Source organism: Stegodyphus dumicola, chromosome 7 (assembly GCF_044657685.1).
Source record: "Stegodyphus dumicola isolate Sdum_Otavi_A_Nest chromosome 7, ASM4465768v1".
In the NCBI taxonomy this organism is placed as follows: domain Eukaryota; kingdom Metazoa; phylum Arthropoda; class Arachnida; order Araneae; family Eresidae; genus Stegodyphus; species Stegodyphus dumicola.
This window is the reverse complement of record NC_140774.1, coordinates 186911182-186931117: the sequence shown is the minus strand read 5'-3', so window position 1 is coordinate 186931117 and position 19936 is coordinate 186911182. Positions and strand designations below refer to the sequence as shown.

Sequence of the window (19936 nt, the reverse complement as noted above, 5' to 3'; positions counted from 1 at the left end):
AGTGGAAACAAAATTGCACGCAAATACCGATTTCGCATATATCGATATAGGAAAATTACGCCTTTAAAATACCGACAAAAATGTGACCGTTGCTAAATGTCATTTGAAAAATATTGACAGTTGAGGCATCAGATTAGGTCAATAGCATTCTTAAGGTATCAGAATAAACTTGGAGTTTTGCACAAGAACTAGAGCTTTCCAATTGTCTGGGATATTCAGCTTCTAATATGCTGTATTTAACGTAATATTTCGTAAGAACTTGTAACGAGATAGTTAATTAAAAGATTAAAATAAACAAAATTATGGTCTTCCCAACGGTAGAGTTCTGTAACGTCACTTGCCTTATGAGAGAACCGGACAAAAGTACAGATTTAGTTGTTTTGGAGCAGAATATTAGTCAATGACGTCACACGATAATCGAGATGAGCAAAACTTGTAGTCGCCTTTGTTAGTTCATACAACAGGTTCCTGTCTCGCTAAATTTATAGACGAAGGTATTAAAACAGGAAACACGTTAAGTTTATGATATAGATGCATTTCTTTTATGCGGTCACCTGGTGCTTGGAATAGACAAAAAGATATGCGATGATTTTTTATATGGAGTCCTAAAGAGTAATGAAAGTAAAAATATACACATGTTACAGATGCACCTTTGAACAAGATAAAGAACTGCTGGCGCGTATGTAATAAACAAAAACTTAAGTAAAATATTCCTTTCGTCAATCACAATGCAGGTATTTGAAAATATCCAGCAATCCTGAATTTGCAATATATTTTAATCTGCACTATTTACTCAACGTTCAGAAATATACGAACCATCATGACCATTTCCTGCCTTGGATAACCACCTATGAAAGCGACTCGAGTTTCAGGATATTAAACATCAGTATTGAAACATATCCATAGTTCTAATCAGCTTCGCAAAAGACCAAAACCTTCAGAACAATCTTAAAATTTATTCAAATTGTGCAGGTTTACACACTTTCCACAATTAGGAATACTCAAAGTTTTACATAATTCAGAAATGAATAGAGACAGTTATGAAAAGATGGCTAGGTAGAACGTCCAAAAAGCAAATGCAAGATTTGAGTTGTCAAAAAGTTCAAAAAGTTTTTTTTACAAGTTCCACATGTAATAAATAATTTTTCGTAACCTGCATCTATTTATCTTGGATAAGCACTTCATTTGGCCTGCGCTGAGCACGACTCTCCCATTTTTCAAATTCACAGTAAACAAAAATATGAAAATGCATAAAAAATCCTTTACGTAATAAAAATTACAAAAAATTCATCCAAATGTTTCTAGTTTCGGAACATTTTATTTAGGGAACCTGTTTTAAAGTCGATACGTATTTAATATAATTAACAATTTTATTACTTCAATATTTAACACCGATATAAAATGAGACAAACAGTAAAATAAGGGTTGATATATGAGCAATGTAAAATTTATCAGATGAACATATCACAATTTTATCACACTTATGTTGAACTGTAGATAGCATTCGCAAGTGAATATTCTTATTAGGAACAATATCTTGGTTTTGAAGCTCAGTATAAAATTAGTTCATTTCTTTAATGTTTTAGATGAAATAAAAAGAAGCAGAATGCAAAGTATAAACATTTTTTTTTTATTTTTTGACCCCGTAGGCTAATACAAGCAATTAAGTACAAATGCAACAAAATAAAAGTCTCTGGGGTTATAGAAAGAATACTGTACAAAATTCATTCGATGCTTCAGGTGGTCCCTTAAGTGTTCACAAATACATCTTCGATACCTGTAGTTTCCCGGAAGAGAAAATGGAACCTGGATTTACTATGGTGAGTTAAAAAGGACGGATTTCGTAAAAACAACTGATGTATATTTAGAACATGTAAAATTATTAAAAAATCTAGCCCCTGCTACTACTACTATTAATGTAAAAAATTGTACAAATAAGTTAACGACATTGACAGTATAATGAAGGACTAGCAGAAAAAAGTGTCCAGTAGTTGTACAAACGGGCGAGAACAAATCTGCAGGAACAGATTCGCAAACACCTCTACAATGACACCTAGGACAGCCTTTTTAAGCTTTAAAAACACAAGTTAACTGACGAAATCAGCAGCAGTTGCTTTGATAAATGATGGCTCGAAAATCTCTAGTTTGACCAATAGAGATAAAAAGTAAAACGTAGCAGTTGCATTTCTGACTGGACTGCTCAAAAATTACCTTCTAAGGCACTAAGCTCTCTTAAGTTCACTCTAGAAAAAACTCCCATCAACGGTAGCAAAAGTTTGTCACACGTCGAATGCAAGTTAACACCTGCCTAAAATTTTAACTTATGGAGGAATCTGTAGCATCGTATCGGCTCAGGTTTAGCAAACAGCGCGGTAAATGAGTCTGTTTCACGGTACGTGTACAACTGAAGATTAAATATCTCGAATTTGGCAAAACATGCCAAAGTCTAATGACATAGATAACAATGGATAACATAGTTCGGTATTAAGGCACTGTAACTGAGCGATTTCATGCTAAACCTTTTGGCGACAGCTTGGACTTGACACACTAGTCCATGGCGAACAATTTCTACAGTTTTTAGTTTTAGTCATCATTATCACTTTTAGCTGCTGTCCTGTGCACAATAACTCTATTAGAATGTCCATTAGAGAGAGTTCCATTCTGGAATCCATTTTCGGTAGGCTTATGGTAGCCATTTAACTTGGAAGTTCCATTTATTATCACTACTCCATTGACACCATTCTGCTTGCACACTCCATTCAGTTTTTGAGTACCATTGCAGTAGCCATTTGTTGCTACTCCGTTGGCTTTAGCACTTCCATTCATGCATGTAGCAGAACCATTGAGTTCTAATTTTGCTTTTGCAGCTGCTATCTTTTTCCTGCCGTAGGTGTTCTTGTAGAAATCTGCGAAGAGGAACCAAAACAGGACGGCATGAAATCCGATCCACCACATGAATCCACGAGGATAATTGCATTCTCTGAAGAGGAGTTGGAAAGAATGCACGAAGATGGCAATGAATTGGACCTGTAATGACATCATCGTTAGTGAAATAATTTGCATAGAAATGATGACACTTGTTTAAAATATATTTAACAATTATTCTCGGACAAAAATGCCTTTTTCATATTTTTTAAAACTCGAAGTTTGCTGTACTGTATGATATCACGAATTGCGAACTCATTTAAAAGACAATACAAGTTTAAGAAGTTAAATGAAGTAATCAAAGAAAATGAGCGACAGAATTTTCTTTAAGAGAATTATTTCATATTTACGTCACACACGGTATACCCAGAAAATTCACACAGCCAGCTCATTAATATCTACAATGGGAGTCTATTGGTATTGCGCACCTTCAGTCACTCAACCTTGATAAATTATGAGAAAAATAAATTGCTTCAGAGATTTGTTTTCATTACTTTCCTGTTTATCAAGATGTATATTGAGGCTAAATTATGCCATTGATGATAGTTATTTCTGAAAGGAGTTTTAGATAAGTAGTTTTTTAGTCTACACCGTGACCATAAAAGTCCTGACCTGAATTTTATTTCTGAAATCCTTGGTTACAGACATACTTCCAATTCAAAAAATATGTTTTTAAATTAATCATAGATCCATGGTCTCACATTTTAAAGTTAAAAAATTACACAGAATACGAAATTTAATTTTCCACACTTTCCTGTGATCCCTATACTTATATTTAGGAGCATTTTGAACTCTAAAAAAGCACAAAAACGCGACTCTCATACGAGAAAAATTCAACTATCTAAAATGGCGATATTTGATAGTCATTTTGAATTTGCATTGAGGGTTTGCTTAATAAATAATTTCAATAAATCGTTTGAGGTTGATTTTCCCAAAATGCCACGCACTGCATATTAGCGTCTTTAAATTTTGTTACATTTGGTAAGGCTGGATTAGGACTTTTGTACACACCGTGTATGTAAATATTACTGCGGAGAGACAAAATGGTCATATCAATTCCTAATTTCATTTACTTAAAAAGCAGTCATCTCCAAAACTGAATGAAACGTATTTTAACGGAGGAATTGTTAAAATTGCAAAAATGACAAAATGTTTCACATTCTAAATATTTTGTGACAGTAAATTTTCAAAATTGTCAAAAGAGATCCATGCTGTTGCTTATTTTTAGTACATTATTGACTTGTGTTTAAACTTTTCAAAACGGTAAACTATCCCAAAAAGAATTTTTTCCGAGTCATGCAATGTTGTCAAGGTTTATAAGTCAGCACATTTTGTTTAATATTTAATTTATTGCGTTTTTAGTTTAATATGTATGCAATATATGCTTATGTTAACCAAATAAGTAAATATTTGTAATAAAATTTTCAATTTTATAAAATAAACCCATCTTTTTCAACCAATATCTTATCTTACCAGCGCAACTTACTCTGTGATTGACGAATATACTAGTCATGGGTCGATTCTGGAGACACAAAACGGTGCGCACTCTTAAACGAGAGTGCCACAATTAACTGGATAAAAGCTTTTCATTTTACTTATTAAAATTTCATTGTCAAATAAAACTCATTTAAGAATCTAAGCTTCAAATCAGCTTACCTAATAATTAACGAAAATTTTAACATTTTGAACTCACTATATAGGATTAAAATACCACAAGCAGAAGGAAACTTTACCATTTGGAAAGCAGTCATATACTTTTTCCACCACAAGTATTTGTTCATGCTTGGCCCAATAGCTGCCAAGGCATAGTAAAAATACATCACGATGTGAACCAAGCTATTGATAAAGGCAAAGAAGGTACTATGGCCACCTGAGAAATTAAAAACATTTTTGAAAAGAATGAAATTGTTTTATAAAAGACAATGTAAGAAAGCATTTATAAAGATGTCAAAAATTAAAATCTATTGTCTGTTCATGTATTAAAATACTAATTAAAAAATAAAGCAACATAAAGTAGAATTTCATAATTTTGGATTAGTCAAGTATCTTAGTGGTACTGCATATACAGTAGCAAGTACTAATACATAAGCAAGTACTAATACAGTAGCGCTAATAAATAAGCATTTTTTCATTTAATCAAGTTAAAATTCAGTACATGAGGTTTATCTTATGAAGCATCATTACAGTAATTTGTTGAATATGCATATGAAAGCATGAGAGTAGATCACCATGATGTATTTACACTGAAGTGACAAAAGTCATGGGATACCTCCTAATATTTTGTCGGTCCTCCTTTTGCCCGGCGAAGTGTAGCAACTCGATGTGGCCTGAACTCAACAAGTCGTTGGAAGTTCCCTGCAGGAATATTGAGCCATGCTGCCTCTATAGACGTCCATAATTGTGAAAGTGTTGACGGTGCAGGGTTTTAGGCACGAACTGACCTCTCGATGATGTCCCATAAATGTTCGATGGGATTCATGTCGGGCGATCTAGGTGGCCAGATCATTCGCTGGAATTGTCCAGAATGTTCTTCTAACCAATCGCGAACATTTGTGGCCCGGTGACATGGCGCATTGTCATCCAAAAATCCCATCGTTGTTTGAGTACGTGAAGTCCATGAATGGCTGTAAGTGATCTCCAAGTAGCTGACGGTATCCATTTCCAGTCAATGATCGGTTCAATTGCACAGAGGACCGAGTCCATGCCATGTAAAAACAGCCCAGGCCATTATAGAACCACCACCAGCTTGAACAGTGCCTTGTTGACAACTTGGGTCCATGGCTTCGTGGGGTCTGCGCCACACTCGAACCCTATCATCAGCTCTTACCAACTGAAATCGTGACTCATTTGACCAAGCCACGGTTTCCCATTTGTTTAGGGACCAACCGATATGCTCACGAGCCTCCGAGAGTCGCTGCAGGCGATGCCATGCTGTCAGTAAAGGCACTCGAGTCCGTCTTCTGCTGGCATAGCCCAAGGAAGACAAATTTCGCCGCACTGTCCTATCGGACACGTCCCTCGTACGTCCCACATTGATTTCTGCGGTTATTTGACGCAGTGTTGCTGGTCTGTGAACATTGACAACTCTACGAAGACGTCGCTGGTCTCGGTCGTTAAGTGCAGGTGGTCGGCCACTGCGCTGTCCATGGTGGGATGTTATGCCTGAAATTAGATACTCTCGGCACAATCTTCACATTGTGGATCTCGGAATTTTGAATTCCCTAACGATATCCGAAATGGAACGACACATGCGTCTAGCTCCAACAACCATTCCGCGTTCAAAGTCTTAATTCTCGTCGTGCGGCCATAATCACGTCAAAGCCTCTTCACATGAATAACTTGAACACAAATGAAAGCCTTGCCAAAGCACTTCGCATTTATACATTTTCTACCCGATACTACTGCCATCTGTATATTTTCATATTGCTATCCCATGGCTTTTGTCACTTCAGTGTATTACATTCACTTTTAGAGATAAAATATTAAATTAAAAAAACCTACCTGGCGTGAATTTTACTCCCCACCAAACACTCATTGGCATTATTCCATGATGTATCACATGAAGAGTGGAGATGTGAGTAAACTTTTTCCTCAGTACGAAAAATATCTGCAAATCAAATCCAGGGTATAAATTTTCTATTTTGATAAATGCACTAAAATGACAGTTTACGAAATCAAAAACATTTAATTCAACACTATGAATTCTAATATCTATGAATTCTATTCACATTATGTTCAAGCAATAATTCAATAACCTTGCAAGCTTAAGATATTCAGATTCATCTGAATAAATGGGCAGTTAAAATGCACATATAATTACGTAGATTTGAATGAGTTATCATAAAAGATTTAACAATTTAGTTAACATGGTACGCGCAAATGAAGCAAAATTAAGAACTGAATACTCATTAAGGAAGAAGTAAAATAATCGTAAGGATATTTAAAAACAGAAATAAAATCTACAGACTTTCGACATCAGACAGAATAAACACGATCAGTTAAATTTAAGATTTATGTCTGACAAACAAAAAAAAACAAACATTTGAAAATTTCAGTTCTCTCTCATTGGGCAATAACGAAAGTGACAAAGGGAAGAAATACTTACGGTATCTGTAAACTCCAAGAACTTTGATAAATAATACCACCAAGCCAGATGAGCCATCTATAAAAAAATTTAATTTATGACATTTCCAAAAATTACATCCGATGATACTGACATGAAAGTAAACGAAAAGGATTATGCAAAAAATTTCAAAGTTTTTGAGTGTAAGCTCTTTCGAAACGAGGTTTCTTCGTAGAAAAAGAAATGAAAAATAAGACTTATTAAACAGTAGAAATGTAAACCTAAGTGCATGAATATTTTTCTTTGTTAACTCTAATCTTTCAGCTCCTCGTTTTCCACAAAGTACCCTACGAAGTTTATAAAAAGTTATCGCAATAACAAAATAAATGTAAAACAGAACTGAAAATTTTGAAAAAATAAAATTAGAAAAATACTCATTCGGTGTGCACAGAAACTCATCGTCTAAATTCCACGACTTTTTACGCAGAAAAATATAATGGTAAGAATATGCACTAAAGAAATTATGCCGATTTAAAACTAAATTATAAGAATACTGAACAAAGATTAGTAGTTGTGAAGCTTAGAATAAACTTAATACCCCAGAAAAGTCTACTTGAGTATTATAAAAATGTATATAACTTGAAATATTTCACAAAATTGTTATCAAAGTATAGTTTCACTTTAATATTTCTTAAAGCGTCATCTAAATCTCTACTTATGTAAGTATCTCAAATAAGATACTCAACAGTCCCCATCTAGGACTAGACAGTTATGAACACGATTTTTAGACCTTAATGTTTCCTGAAATAGGCGGGAACATACCTTTATTGCTAAGCTTTGCTTGCAAAACCATCAAGAGTCTCTTAAGCCTTAAGAATGATTTCCAAGGAAACTCGCTATACACATGAGAAAAATCTTTAAAATGCTTTTTCACCCAACCTCTCTCCCTCACCGTAACCTTACTTATCCAACTACGAGTCAATTCATTAATTGCTTAACAGAATCTATGCTTTGAGACTACCGATATGTAACGATAAATGAGAGGACTAACGCGATCGTCTAGAACAGCGGTTCTCAACCTTTTGACTAACGCGTACCACCTAGACAAAAATTTAAAACCTTTAGTACCACGACTACAAAGTACTACTACCACCACTCTTCAACAAAAGCTCGGATTGCATAAATTTACGAGTGCTGGAGGAAAAATATCAAGATGTTTAGGTTTTAATTTTTGAATTTAATAGTTAAAAATACTTTGCTTTTTTGTGTGTACCCTACTTTTCTCCTGCGTACCACCGCCTGAGAATACCCGATCTAGAACAAATTAACGAACGTTTTTCCGCTCAACACCGAATTTGCGCATGTGAGCGTGGGAGGAGGTCCAAAGTCTTAGTTTTCTGTGACAGCTCCCTTTTACTGTTACATTGATATATTAGATATCTTCTACCATGGGTTTTATGTTACGTTATTTGAATATAACAAAGCACACGGGGGCTATCTACCTAATGTGTTCTTTATGAGCTGAGCGAATATGCATGGAGACACAACTTACGACATCAAATCGGAACTCATCACGCAATATGGAAATGAATACTAATTCAGAAGTCAAACAATAAAAATCAGCGTTATATTTTCAAAATTTTCACAGGGCTAGTTTGGATGGTTTTACTGAACCACCATCTTTAGCTGCAAAACCGCAAGTCACTTGCGGTTTTGCAGTTTGAACTTGTTTGACTTCTGAATTAGTATTTATTCGGCGTGTTATTGTGTCTTAATTATAGAAATGAATGTTAATAATTGAATTCCCAAAGCATACGGGCATGACAAAATCTGCAACAGCTCGAGCAATGATGTATATTGAAAGAGTACTTGGTATCATTTCAAGTACGAACATATTGTCATGATTTTGAAGTTATTTCATAGTTTCCAGTCTCCAGGGAATCCAAAAGTTGGAGAAACGCATGCGAAAAGTTAATTGACACGATTTTGTAAGATTCTTAAAGATGAATGAGAAATATTTCTGCAATCAAGTAAATGTTTAAAGCGTAAAAAATGTAGACATTTTTCTAGCGTGATTTCGATAATTTCTTTCTCAAAGTCCCATTATTATCCCACAGACCACTAAAAGTTCCCGATATATCTTCGGCACCCATAGGTGGGAGAATGATCAGGCTAAGAAAAAATAACTGAACATCAGCTGAAAACCAGATTACACTGTTCGATTTTAGTCCATGCTCTTCATGAGTACTTATCAAAAAATTATTCGTGCAGCTTTATGAATTCAATGGATTTTCTCCATTGTAGGACAGCACGCACAAAACATTCTACATCAAGATATACGATTAAGATTAATCGGTCACAAGTAAATGGGAGTTCTATCGCTCAAAATAGTATTCCGTTTCCAAAGTATTGCCCATTAAAATTTTATGTTGCCATATTTCGCTCTTGCTAATTGAAATAGCTAGCCTAAAAGCTCTTTTACACCTTCAAAAGGTGCCCACCAACGGCCGAACGGTAAAGTCTCTAAATACTGGTAGTTCGGTTCGAAGTTTCAATTCTCGTGAACGAGCTGGCTGCATGGGAGTTTTCGTGGTTTTCCCCATATGTAGCGTGTATGCGAGCCAGTTTGCCTTAGAAAGTCCTCCACGAAGGCATCTCTACCCTTAGGCAGATACCTCTCGAGGCTTTGCTGTGATCACATAAAACAAACCAAACTATATCTTCAAAAAAGTTAAGTCGAAATGAGCTAATGTTTAGAAGTATGTTTTCTTACGGGATGTATTAAGCTGAAGCATATATTTCTAGGAAAAACTATTCGTGAGAATTGCCCTACAACGAAATAAAACCAACTCTTGTTTAGTACTTTAAAACTCGATTTCAAATCTATGCATTTAAAAGAATCGTCTTCATAAATTCCTTCAAAATTCTAAAATACAAAAACAGCTCAGCAGTTTCTCATTTCATTCATCCCTCTATTTTTCTGCTGCGATTAAAAGTACCAGAGTATTCACCGCTTGGTTTTAATACATTGCTGAATTACGACAAATATTTGCCAAGCAAAAATTTGGATCATAATTGAGGGAACAAACGTGCAAACACAGGAAACGTCTTGATCGTTAAGTATCGTACGAGTTACGTGACGAAAACATTTCGGTCTCGAAATCTTCATGAATTATAAAATTTCAAGTTTACGGTTAAAGATTTTGAGTTCATCTCGGATGAGCGATGTATGCGTAATTCCATGACTGTATCAGCGAGGGTAAAAGGATCTTTGGTATAATGATTTTGCCAATAAAGGAATTTAGAACGAGCGCATTTTGCATTCGCTTTAAGATAAGAAAATGCTCACTCTAAACTCGTATTTGAAGCTGATTTAAATTTCTCAATTCGGTTTAAAATTCGCATTTTAAAATGGCGTGACGGGTGTTTGGGCGAAAAAATTCACAAAGTTACATTAAGCATGATTTGTATATGAATTAAAAGCATCTTAAATTCAATGTAGTGCATATAAATATTAAATTTAAATACAAGTTTACAATAACACCCGCAAAATCCGACAAGAAATAGACTATGAATACATTGTGAAAAGCTTTTATTCACTAAAAATGCTTGACCGTCTGCATATGCTTCCGCACTCTAATATAGTAAATAAAAGGAGGATAATCTTTTTAAAGCGAGGGAAGGCTTCATGAGGACTTGAAGAGGGGTAGCTTATGGAAATATCTGGAAAAAGCAAGGCGCAATTTTTGCGCTTTGCTGTTTCCAAATATGTGCCAAATTTCATGCTTGTTCCTTTGCAAATGCAGGGGCCGATAGTGTTTAATCGCTGAAAGCTATCCTGTTAAAAATAGTTTTTATATCAATCAATGCTGTGCTTTAGTTCCAACACTTAAATGCTTTAAAAATTCAGCAATGATAAATTCATATAGTTCAAATTTAAGATTCTCAGGGGATAGGAAAGGCTTCAGATACAAAACGATTTTTTTTACATATAAAAATAACAGCTCTGAATTTTAGAATATGCTGCCTATCTTTTCCAGCAAAATTAACATCGAAATTAATGGAATGGAAAAGATTTGAACATATGCATCACGAGTAATACGTTAAATGATTTCCATTAATACCGAACATGCAGTTTTAAATTCAAAATATTAACCGATTTTCTACATAAATAGGCATTCCTACTTTTGGGAAATCTGAAAACCGTCACGGTTAAGAAAGCATATGCTTCAAAAGTGATGCCAGATGGGGAAAAAGGTTAAATACGGATCTAACTCCATGCAAAACACATTTACCCTGCAGTATTAAATAAACAAAGAGTTTTTGTAGAATGCCCTTGATTATAATCAAAAAGGGAAGAGGCTAAAATTTATTATTTAAAAGTTTAGCAATTCAGAACATAGAACTGCTCCAGTACAGGATCTGAAGGATGAATTGGAAGTTAAATACAGATTATCGCACATTACAAATTCAATTATAAACTGTTTAGTAAGATTCTGGCACAAAACAATCAAAATCACCTATGCCAAGCGCAGATTTAATATCTGCAAGGATTAGAAATTAACGTGCCACCGGAGGATTTGTTAAGGTTTGTTTATGATTTCGCCGAGAATTGCAGGTTACCAATCTGCTCCTGGACTCGCTACTCTTAACACGATTTTAGCTTTATTATTTAGCATCGCTTTCTTTGCAAACACGCCACATACAGTTTAAGAGCAAAATCACGAAATATTAAAAATACCAAAAAATTCTAGCTAAAGTGTTGGGGATTATCACACTTTTATATTCCGCCTTTTTATTTTAAAAAACTAGCCGCCAAAAATTATTTTAATGAGCCAGCTATGCAACTTCATAAAAATATCCAATATTTCTAATTAAGCATGTCATGATTTAAATACGTACATTTTTATTTAAATCAGAAAGTAAAATATTAAGTAGAAAGATTTTTGCAAGAACTGCACTTATCGATTTTCGATCAAAGTGACTGAAAAGCTATAAACGCACTCAATAACATTTGCTTCTCAGCAACACAAAGATTATATTTGAAAGTTAAATATCTTGGACTTTACTGAATGGCAACATGGTGAAGGATGCCCCTTTTCGGCCAAAAATATTTAAAATTCCGATAGCCAGTCTGAGGAGCTGGGGTTAAAATTTTTTTTATTTCTAATAGAGTTGCCATTTCCTGCTTTAAAGTGGTTGAATTTTTTAAATTAAAATCCGTTAAATTTATAGAAATTATGAAATATATCAAATTCTAAATTCGGGCTGCGAGATTCCAATGCTTGGGTGGAGATCAGAGTGCATTTAAAAGTTGGTGGCTCTAGGTGAGATTATTTTTACACAACACGAGGAACATTTAAAATATACATCGTGACTGGTGGTGACAAATTGAAAAAAGATTCTGGCACAAAAGTGATATGGATAAGAGTTTAGAGACAAACAGGACCTCTAGTGTTAATTTACTTTCTTTCAAATAATGTTCCATTTTCAAAACAGAAAATGGATCATAAAATGCTACGTATAAAGATAAGTATGACCAATATGCGTTATTAACGGAAAGAAAGAGGGGAAACTAAAATACATATACTATTTCATTTAAAAATATAAACATCGTGCACTCAAAAATAAGAAACTTTCATGCACCTAGCTACATATGTTGTACCATTATCAAAAGCTCAAAATATGTCAAACATTAAAAACGATTATTTTGGGATTCCTTTTCAGTCAAATAAAAGGAGAGTAAGAATGAGAGAAAAATAAATAAAATCGGGAGACATTCTAGTAAAATGTGGTCAAAAAAGTCATAATCCTACACTGAGAAGCACTCTCATGTCTTGGTAATGTTTTATATTCTGAACATACAATGTATAATATTAGATTCTTTTTTTGCATAGTATATTTTTAGACGTAATGAATTAGAAATAATATGCATATCATAAGCAAAGTGTGCATTTGAAGCATGAAAATTATAAAAATAAAATAGCCTTTTCTTTTCAAGTTACTAAGCAAAAGTCGTAAGAATAATAAATTTGGATAAGAAAACATTTGTTGGCAGTCCTTTTATTCAGGATACATATGCTTATATAATCCATTCTTCGGGCAAAACATTCAAACATACGCATTTGAAACAGACATTGAAAAAAAGCATAACTTTTAGCAGTGTTATTTACAAGCTAACTGACCAAATTGCAGGTTAAACATATGCATTATTATTAATTATTTAATTTTACATTATATTGGCTTGGAGTTGATTTCTTTGTTAATGAGGTTAAAGCAACAAAAATTAGAAGCAGTTTACAACTATTAAACTCCTACGGCAATAAAGATTTTAAGCTGTGTGTGTATTAATAAACTTTCCCAGATAAGTAACGTCATGGGCCCGATAATATCCTAAATTATACCCGGGCAATAATTACCAATATTATACCAGTAATATTATACCAGTTACCAATATTATACCAGTAAAAATATAGCATCGAAAATTTAATTTTGCGAGTTACATGTATACTTTGATGCATAAATATTCAGTCCTTCGAAAGTCAAACAGTAATTAGAGATATTTACAGTCCTTAGCTTAAAAACAAAACTTAAATGTGGAGTTTCATTTTTCACATATTTACTTAAAGACATTAACGCATTCTTTCTTCAGAATACGTTTTATACAACAAATAGTACTTGCTTTGGATTTCGGCTGAAAACTGAACTAAATTCTGTACGGCGGTAGTTAGTAACATTAACCTTCAAGCAGAACTACTTATTTCCTTCAAAATGGACTTTCAAGTATATATTGAAAGCTTTATACATCTTTTGGTGCAGTCTAATAATCTGCACATTAACTACTGTGGGTTGTCCATTATCTATTACCAGGAAAATGCAAGATGTGACAAAAAATTATTAGTGCTGCCAAAAAATTAAAACAGTACAACGGAACTAGAGAACTTCAAAGGTAAACCACAATATTTCACAATCAAAATGATAACATATCCTAAACCTCAAAAACATTTTCAGATTAACCAGACTCAGAGATATGATTCAGAGGTTTTTGAAACAATAAGTTTCAAGTAAGCTGTGCATTTCTAGTTAATTATATTTCAATACAAATGTTCTATCTTTATAATTCACTGCACGCGACATGAAACCAGATTTTATGAATTTTCCGAGTTCATAAATACTGGAATGGTTGAAAATTTTCTCAGCTTACTTTTAAGCCAAAGAGTTTAAACCAAAGCAATAAAAAGCACCGTTTTATAAGAAAAATCAACTTACAGCTGTTGCATCTGGGCTATCTGAATAATCCACAGGTTGACATTTCCAGTTGTATTTGGAGAACCATCCTATGAATCCCAACTGAAAATAAGAAATTACCTTAATAGATAGCAGAATTAAACTATAAAGGAAGCAAGGAAAAGATTTGACAAGTTTTAAGCTTTCGTTTCTATCAAATTAACAGAGCCTAAAAATTCACTTCTACAATATTCTTAAAATACGTTTATTCTGAAAAGACTACGGTCGAACTTTATGTAAGAAAAACGGACAGACTAAAGAAATACATATGAAGATGATTTTAGGAAATTTTAAAGCTTATTTAAAAATATTCGGTTATTTAAAGTGTTATGTCAAACTCTCAATCTTTGAACACCTTTCTCCAAGTTTATTTTTCAAATATTTATATCTCCACAATCATATGTAGCACCATACTTCGTTTACTTAATTATGTTATTACCTACACTTTAAATTAAATGTATGATATTATAATAAATTGATATGCATTAACAGCAAATAATGCTTAGAGTTAATTGCTCCACCGACGCCACTCTTACACAGGAAAAGGATACAATTTCAAAGTTCTGCCCAAATTTAATTTTGAATGCGTTTTAAATACTATTTTAGGCTACATCACGAATTCCATATGGGTAGAAGCGGGAGTTTCAAAAATTGCATTTCAGAAACAGTTTTGAAATCTTATTTGAAAATTTAAGATGTAGAGTTTAGATTAGAGATACAATTTTGATATATACAATACTGTTGAGAATTTATTGGAAATTTCTTTGAACCATTTTAGTTTATTTCAAAAATATAAGACTGTTTTACAAAATATACAACGAAGGACATGAAACATAAAATGGTGAATTTAAAACTCAGAATTAAGTACAAAGGCAATATAAAAATGTTATGGAGCATGTCTTGACAAAATGCTGAGAACATTAATAAAACTATGTTCATTAATAGCAGAATGTTTTCGATTTTTTAACTGTTTAATTGGACGATGACGTACTCTATTTTAAACAAAGTACTCATTTTAAGTTAAGTAAATTTTTTTAATGACATTATGAAATTTAGGAATACGTATAAAAATATTTTAAACAGTTCCTTGAATGAACATAATTTTAGTGAAAGGATGGTAGGCTTGCATTAATGAAGAAATAAATGATTAAATAGGAAGAGCGAAAAAAGCTAACCTCGAGGAATATGTAAGTGCTGATGATGACCATGGCAAAATTGTAGAGAATCATGAGCCACCTAATGTTTAGAGGTGGTCTGTTTCGCATTAGGTAAGGGCCAATCCACTTCACGAATAAGACATACGACAAGCATATTGTTAACGTTGGAGCAGGCCCTCCCATGAACATCCAGTTTTGTACTCGGGAATCTGGAAAAAAGTATTGTCAGTTGAATTCTCAAAATACAAATTCTTCAACACAAGAATGAAAACACCAAGAAGATACTTAGATTAATTATGATATATTTTAGTAAACTATCTTATCAGCAAATAATTTTCAAAAATAACCATAAGCACGATATGTCAGGATTACAAGATATTCCTACTTCGAGATTTTAAGTTTATTAAGGCATTCGAGAAATATCGATGGAAATTCACTTCAAGGTCTTAAGTGGGTATTTACAATAAAAGAAGTAATTTTTATACAAATTGCTAGATTGAGCACTAGCGCGTAGTTCCCTCTGTTTAATAAATTCATCAGTTATTCTTTGGAGTTTGGTACAACGGGTATCGTGACATTGGTTTCAAATTATATTCCAGATTTATTAGTGCTTAAACAGGAAAGCAGAATTTCTAGTATTCTGGAGAAAGTTTTGGTTTCGGTATTAATCGGGAATACGAGATGTAGAATTTAAGGAAAATATTCTATTTCTTTCATGTATGGAAAAGCTTTGTTCTAGACAGCACCAAAAACCTGCAAATTTCGGCGAGTTTCTATAATCCTTTCGTTCGTGCCGCGCGCTCTGCATCCTTGAGCAAAGAAGTCATCCATGCCCGAGAGCTATCTCGTCTCTCAACCGCTACATACACCTGACGGCGCCTTTCCTTAACACATGCATAAACTCCCGCCGCACTTCTCCCTCAAGAATTGAGTTCCTCCGTATCCGAACTTGGCCTCATTTAACATGAACGTCTTAATATGACGTTTGCGCGAGATTCCATGGGTTCGTCTTTCAGCGCAAGTCTTCAATATTGGTGAATACGAGAGAGTAATGGGGAATATGGCACACTATTTTTGAATTTCTTTTAACAGAAAAAAAAATTTAAAACGTAAACCTCGGCGGAAGTTATGAATTAACTTGTCATGGCGAAATAAAACAATTATCAGCTCAGTTTCACGCTTGAAACCACTCCTTGAGGCATCCATGCTAGATTAAATAATGAAAGTTAAGTTTCAGGTCACAACATTTCATTTTTAACTACCCTCGCCTTACAATTATTTCTGGTTTAAATTCATTTCATAAGAGTAAGCTTAAATCTTACATCATGGTTCATGAGGCCAAACATTTAAGCATCGATATACGAACTATTCCGTTAACATAGTTTTGTCGTACAATTTATCAAAAAACCAATCACAAGCAAAGGCTTTGGAGGAACATTTATATTTTAGTGAAAATCTCAAAATACAGTGAACTTTCTACTAAGACTATCAATTGCTTTTCCAGGTAACTTTTCCAGGTAAGTCTTTAAAATGACTATCTTAAAAATATATTCATTACAGATACTTATGCTCTATAAAAGAATGGTCATTTTTAAAAGTTATCTACAGGAAGTGGTCCTCATGAAATGGCTTATTGTATTGGAGTTTTAAAGCTCCACTGTATTGGAGCTGTATACTGGCTCTGGCTTACTGTATTGGGGCTGGATACTGGAGCTGGCTTACTGTATTAGAGTTTTAAGTCTGTCCCTTTAACCTCCATTATTACCAACTCATACCTTGTATAACATAACAGCACAAAATTATATTCATTACAGATACTTATGTTCTAAAAAAGAATTGTCATTTTTAAAAGTTATCTACAGGAAGTGGTCTCCGTGAAATGGCTTACTGTATTGGAGTTTTAAAGCTCTGCTGTATTGGAGCTGTACACTGGCTCTGGCTTACTGTATTGGGGCTGGATACTGGAGCTGGCTTACTGTACTGGAGTTTTAAGTCTGTCCCTTTAACCTCCATTATTACCAACTCATACCTTGTATAACATAACTGCACAAAATTAACATTCAAAAACAAACTGTTGAAGCATTATTAGACGACATTTCACAACTCTTTATTTAACCAGTTATGGTAAGCTTGCAAGGATTACCTGGCAAAAGGAAAGGACAATTTGGAGGTTTCTAAGAGAAACTGAACAATGCAGAAAAGCTCGAAAATCCTCAAGCAGTTAGCCCCTTCACTGTGATTCAAACCGGGGTCGAACTACTTGTGTGGCTTACTCGCAGACATTAGTGGGCATTTAAGCTCTCGGGAAGTTCGTGTCTGGTAGTTAAGGTCTAAAATGTAGGCTTTTAAAGTTTTCAGTTTATTAACTTATTTCTGGAAATCTTTCACACTGTAGTTTAAGTCTCCAGGAGGACTGACTGAAATGACTGGAGCAAATGTTCTGATGAGCAAGACTAATACGTTTCAACCCAGGTATTCATAGGCATGATTTCACTTTGAAATATGTTCAGACATCTGCCAGTTATAAATTTAAAGTCATACCAAGCTAAAGGCATGCATGAAACTAACAAAGATTGAAAGCCATTGGGAAATTATTTAGCATAGGAAACCGAACAACTACATTTCCTTTTATGAACAGATTAAGTAAAGAAATGATATACTTTCACTATGGCGTGAAACAAAATTTAATGCTCACTATTGAACAAATAGGTTATTTTTGGAGATATATTTACTTAAGGTTTCGACATCATGTTCGAAAAGACTTGCAACTACGGTGAAGTATATGATCATTGCTTGCTTTGGAAGGACTGTATTCGTCAATTTTCTGAGAAAAAGTGAGTCGGGTTTATACGAGCAAGTTTCCCCAAGTGAGGAAATTTTACCCGAAATTGTTTTTTTTCTGTCTCGACTACTAAAGAATGGGTTACGAGTTAATAGTCAAATTTTACCGCGGCATTTGAATGAGAAACAAATATATGATAAAAGTTTGAAATAATGCTTTTGATAACATTTTGTCAAATCCATATCGTACACTAAATGAACATCTTATTTTAAAATTCTCTTTTCTAGCACGGAAATGTAGAAAATGTCAAAACTTAGATTAATACCACTGCACTAATTTTACCTAATGACGTGTTTGGACAAGTTGGTCACAAAGCATTGAAGTGCATCTAATTGTGGTTTCCATGTTTAAAAATAACTTTCTCCTACCAAAGTTATTGAATTCATTTAAGAAGTAAAGCTTATTATGCTCTATAATCACCACAAGATAACAACCCGATAATTAAAAATTTCATGCATCATTAAAAACGAAACATGTCCAAGATTAACGATATAAGTTTTAAAAGATTTACAATTAGAGCACAACAATTATTTCAGTGAATTCCTCTCAATAGAAGGAAAATCAAAATGCGCGGAGATTGAGGACAAAGAATGAGAAACTTAAAAACTCGAAACGGATCTTCGAGCGACGTCAAAGAATCTGAATTCAGAAGATGGAAGAACTGAAGGTGATAGAAACTGTTTTCAAATTACATTAATGGTCTTTATATATTGACCGACATAGTAAAGAGAAACTTGTATTCTGTTCCGTACGTGACGAATACTGAGTTTGAATCCAGCGGCGAAATTTAAAGGCGAAAAAGCAGGTTATCCTGTTCTATGTGGGTCATGTTCACAAGAAAACTCACTTCCGATGAATTGCTAGCTCCGGGAGAGAAAAAGCAGACTCATAGTTGTTCTGGTTCAGATGGCTGATGGAAGAGGAAAAAAGGTGGAAGGCATATAGCGCACCATTTTACGTTTTAGACGGTCATTACACCTTATACCGTATAACCTGTTCTTTTAATTAAAAATGCGATTTCATAGCCAATATATATTACACGACAAGTCAGCAGATTTCGTTTATAGCCATCAGTGATTAGTTTCCTTTGCAAATCCGACAGAAAATGAAGTAATTCAAATTCGTAATTTTTTGGGTACATATTTTTAAAATTTTATATATGGTTAGGGAATGTGCGAAATTTAGATACCCGATATTTAGAAAACTCTATACCGAATTTAGACACCTCCCTTAATAGACACATTTTACACTGCAAATAAATTCTAATCTCTAAAAATGTCATTTAACTAAACAACTGAAGTTAAGAACAATTTCTAGTCTCAGTGTGTCGAGAAATTTAAAGAGACAAGATTTGCTCATATTTACGTATTTATATTTCTCCTGAGTTTGCGAGTTTCATGGCACATAACTAAGATTATAATGCGCTAGACGAATGGTGAAATTTTGAATATATACAGATGAAAGATAAAACCAGTATTAAAAATATTTCTCCTGAAACAAATTTTGAAAATCATTTACGGTCCAACAGTAACTGAAATGAGCCACTTAGTAGAATCTTGAAAATTTACTTTTACAGATGTTACGAAGGTAATAAGGTAAATGAATAAACGGAAAATCCTGTAAGTGCACTTTCGCTTAACCAAGTCATAAAAAATTTTTGTG

General features: G+C 33.7%; 1 protein-coding gene across 1 annotated transcript in view; it reads right to left on the bottom strand.

Moving 5' to 3' along the window:
- Positions 1-1607: 1607 nt before the first annotated feature.
- LOC118195717 (very long chain fatty acid elongase 7-like) overlaps positions 1608-19936 on the bottom strand; it is a 58896-nt gene continuing 40567 nt past the window's right edge. The window contains exons 2-7 of the mRNA XM_035367044.2: positions 15451-15641; positions 14258-14338; positions 7031-7087; positions 6427-6532; positions 4659-4795; positions 1608-3027 (exon numbers count right to left, since the gene is read on the bottom strand). Of these exons, the coding sequence (XP_035222935.2) occupies positions 2584-3027; positions 4659-4795; positions 6427-6532; positions 7031-7087; positions 14258-14338; positions 15451-15641 (1016 nt within the window). The 3' untranslated portion in view covers positions 1608-2583. The remainder of the gene's footprint in view (positions 3028-4658; positions 4796-6426; positions 6533-7030; positions 7088-14257; positions 14339-15450; positions 15642-19936) is intronic.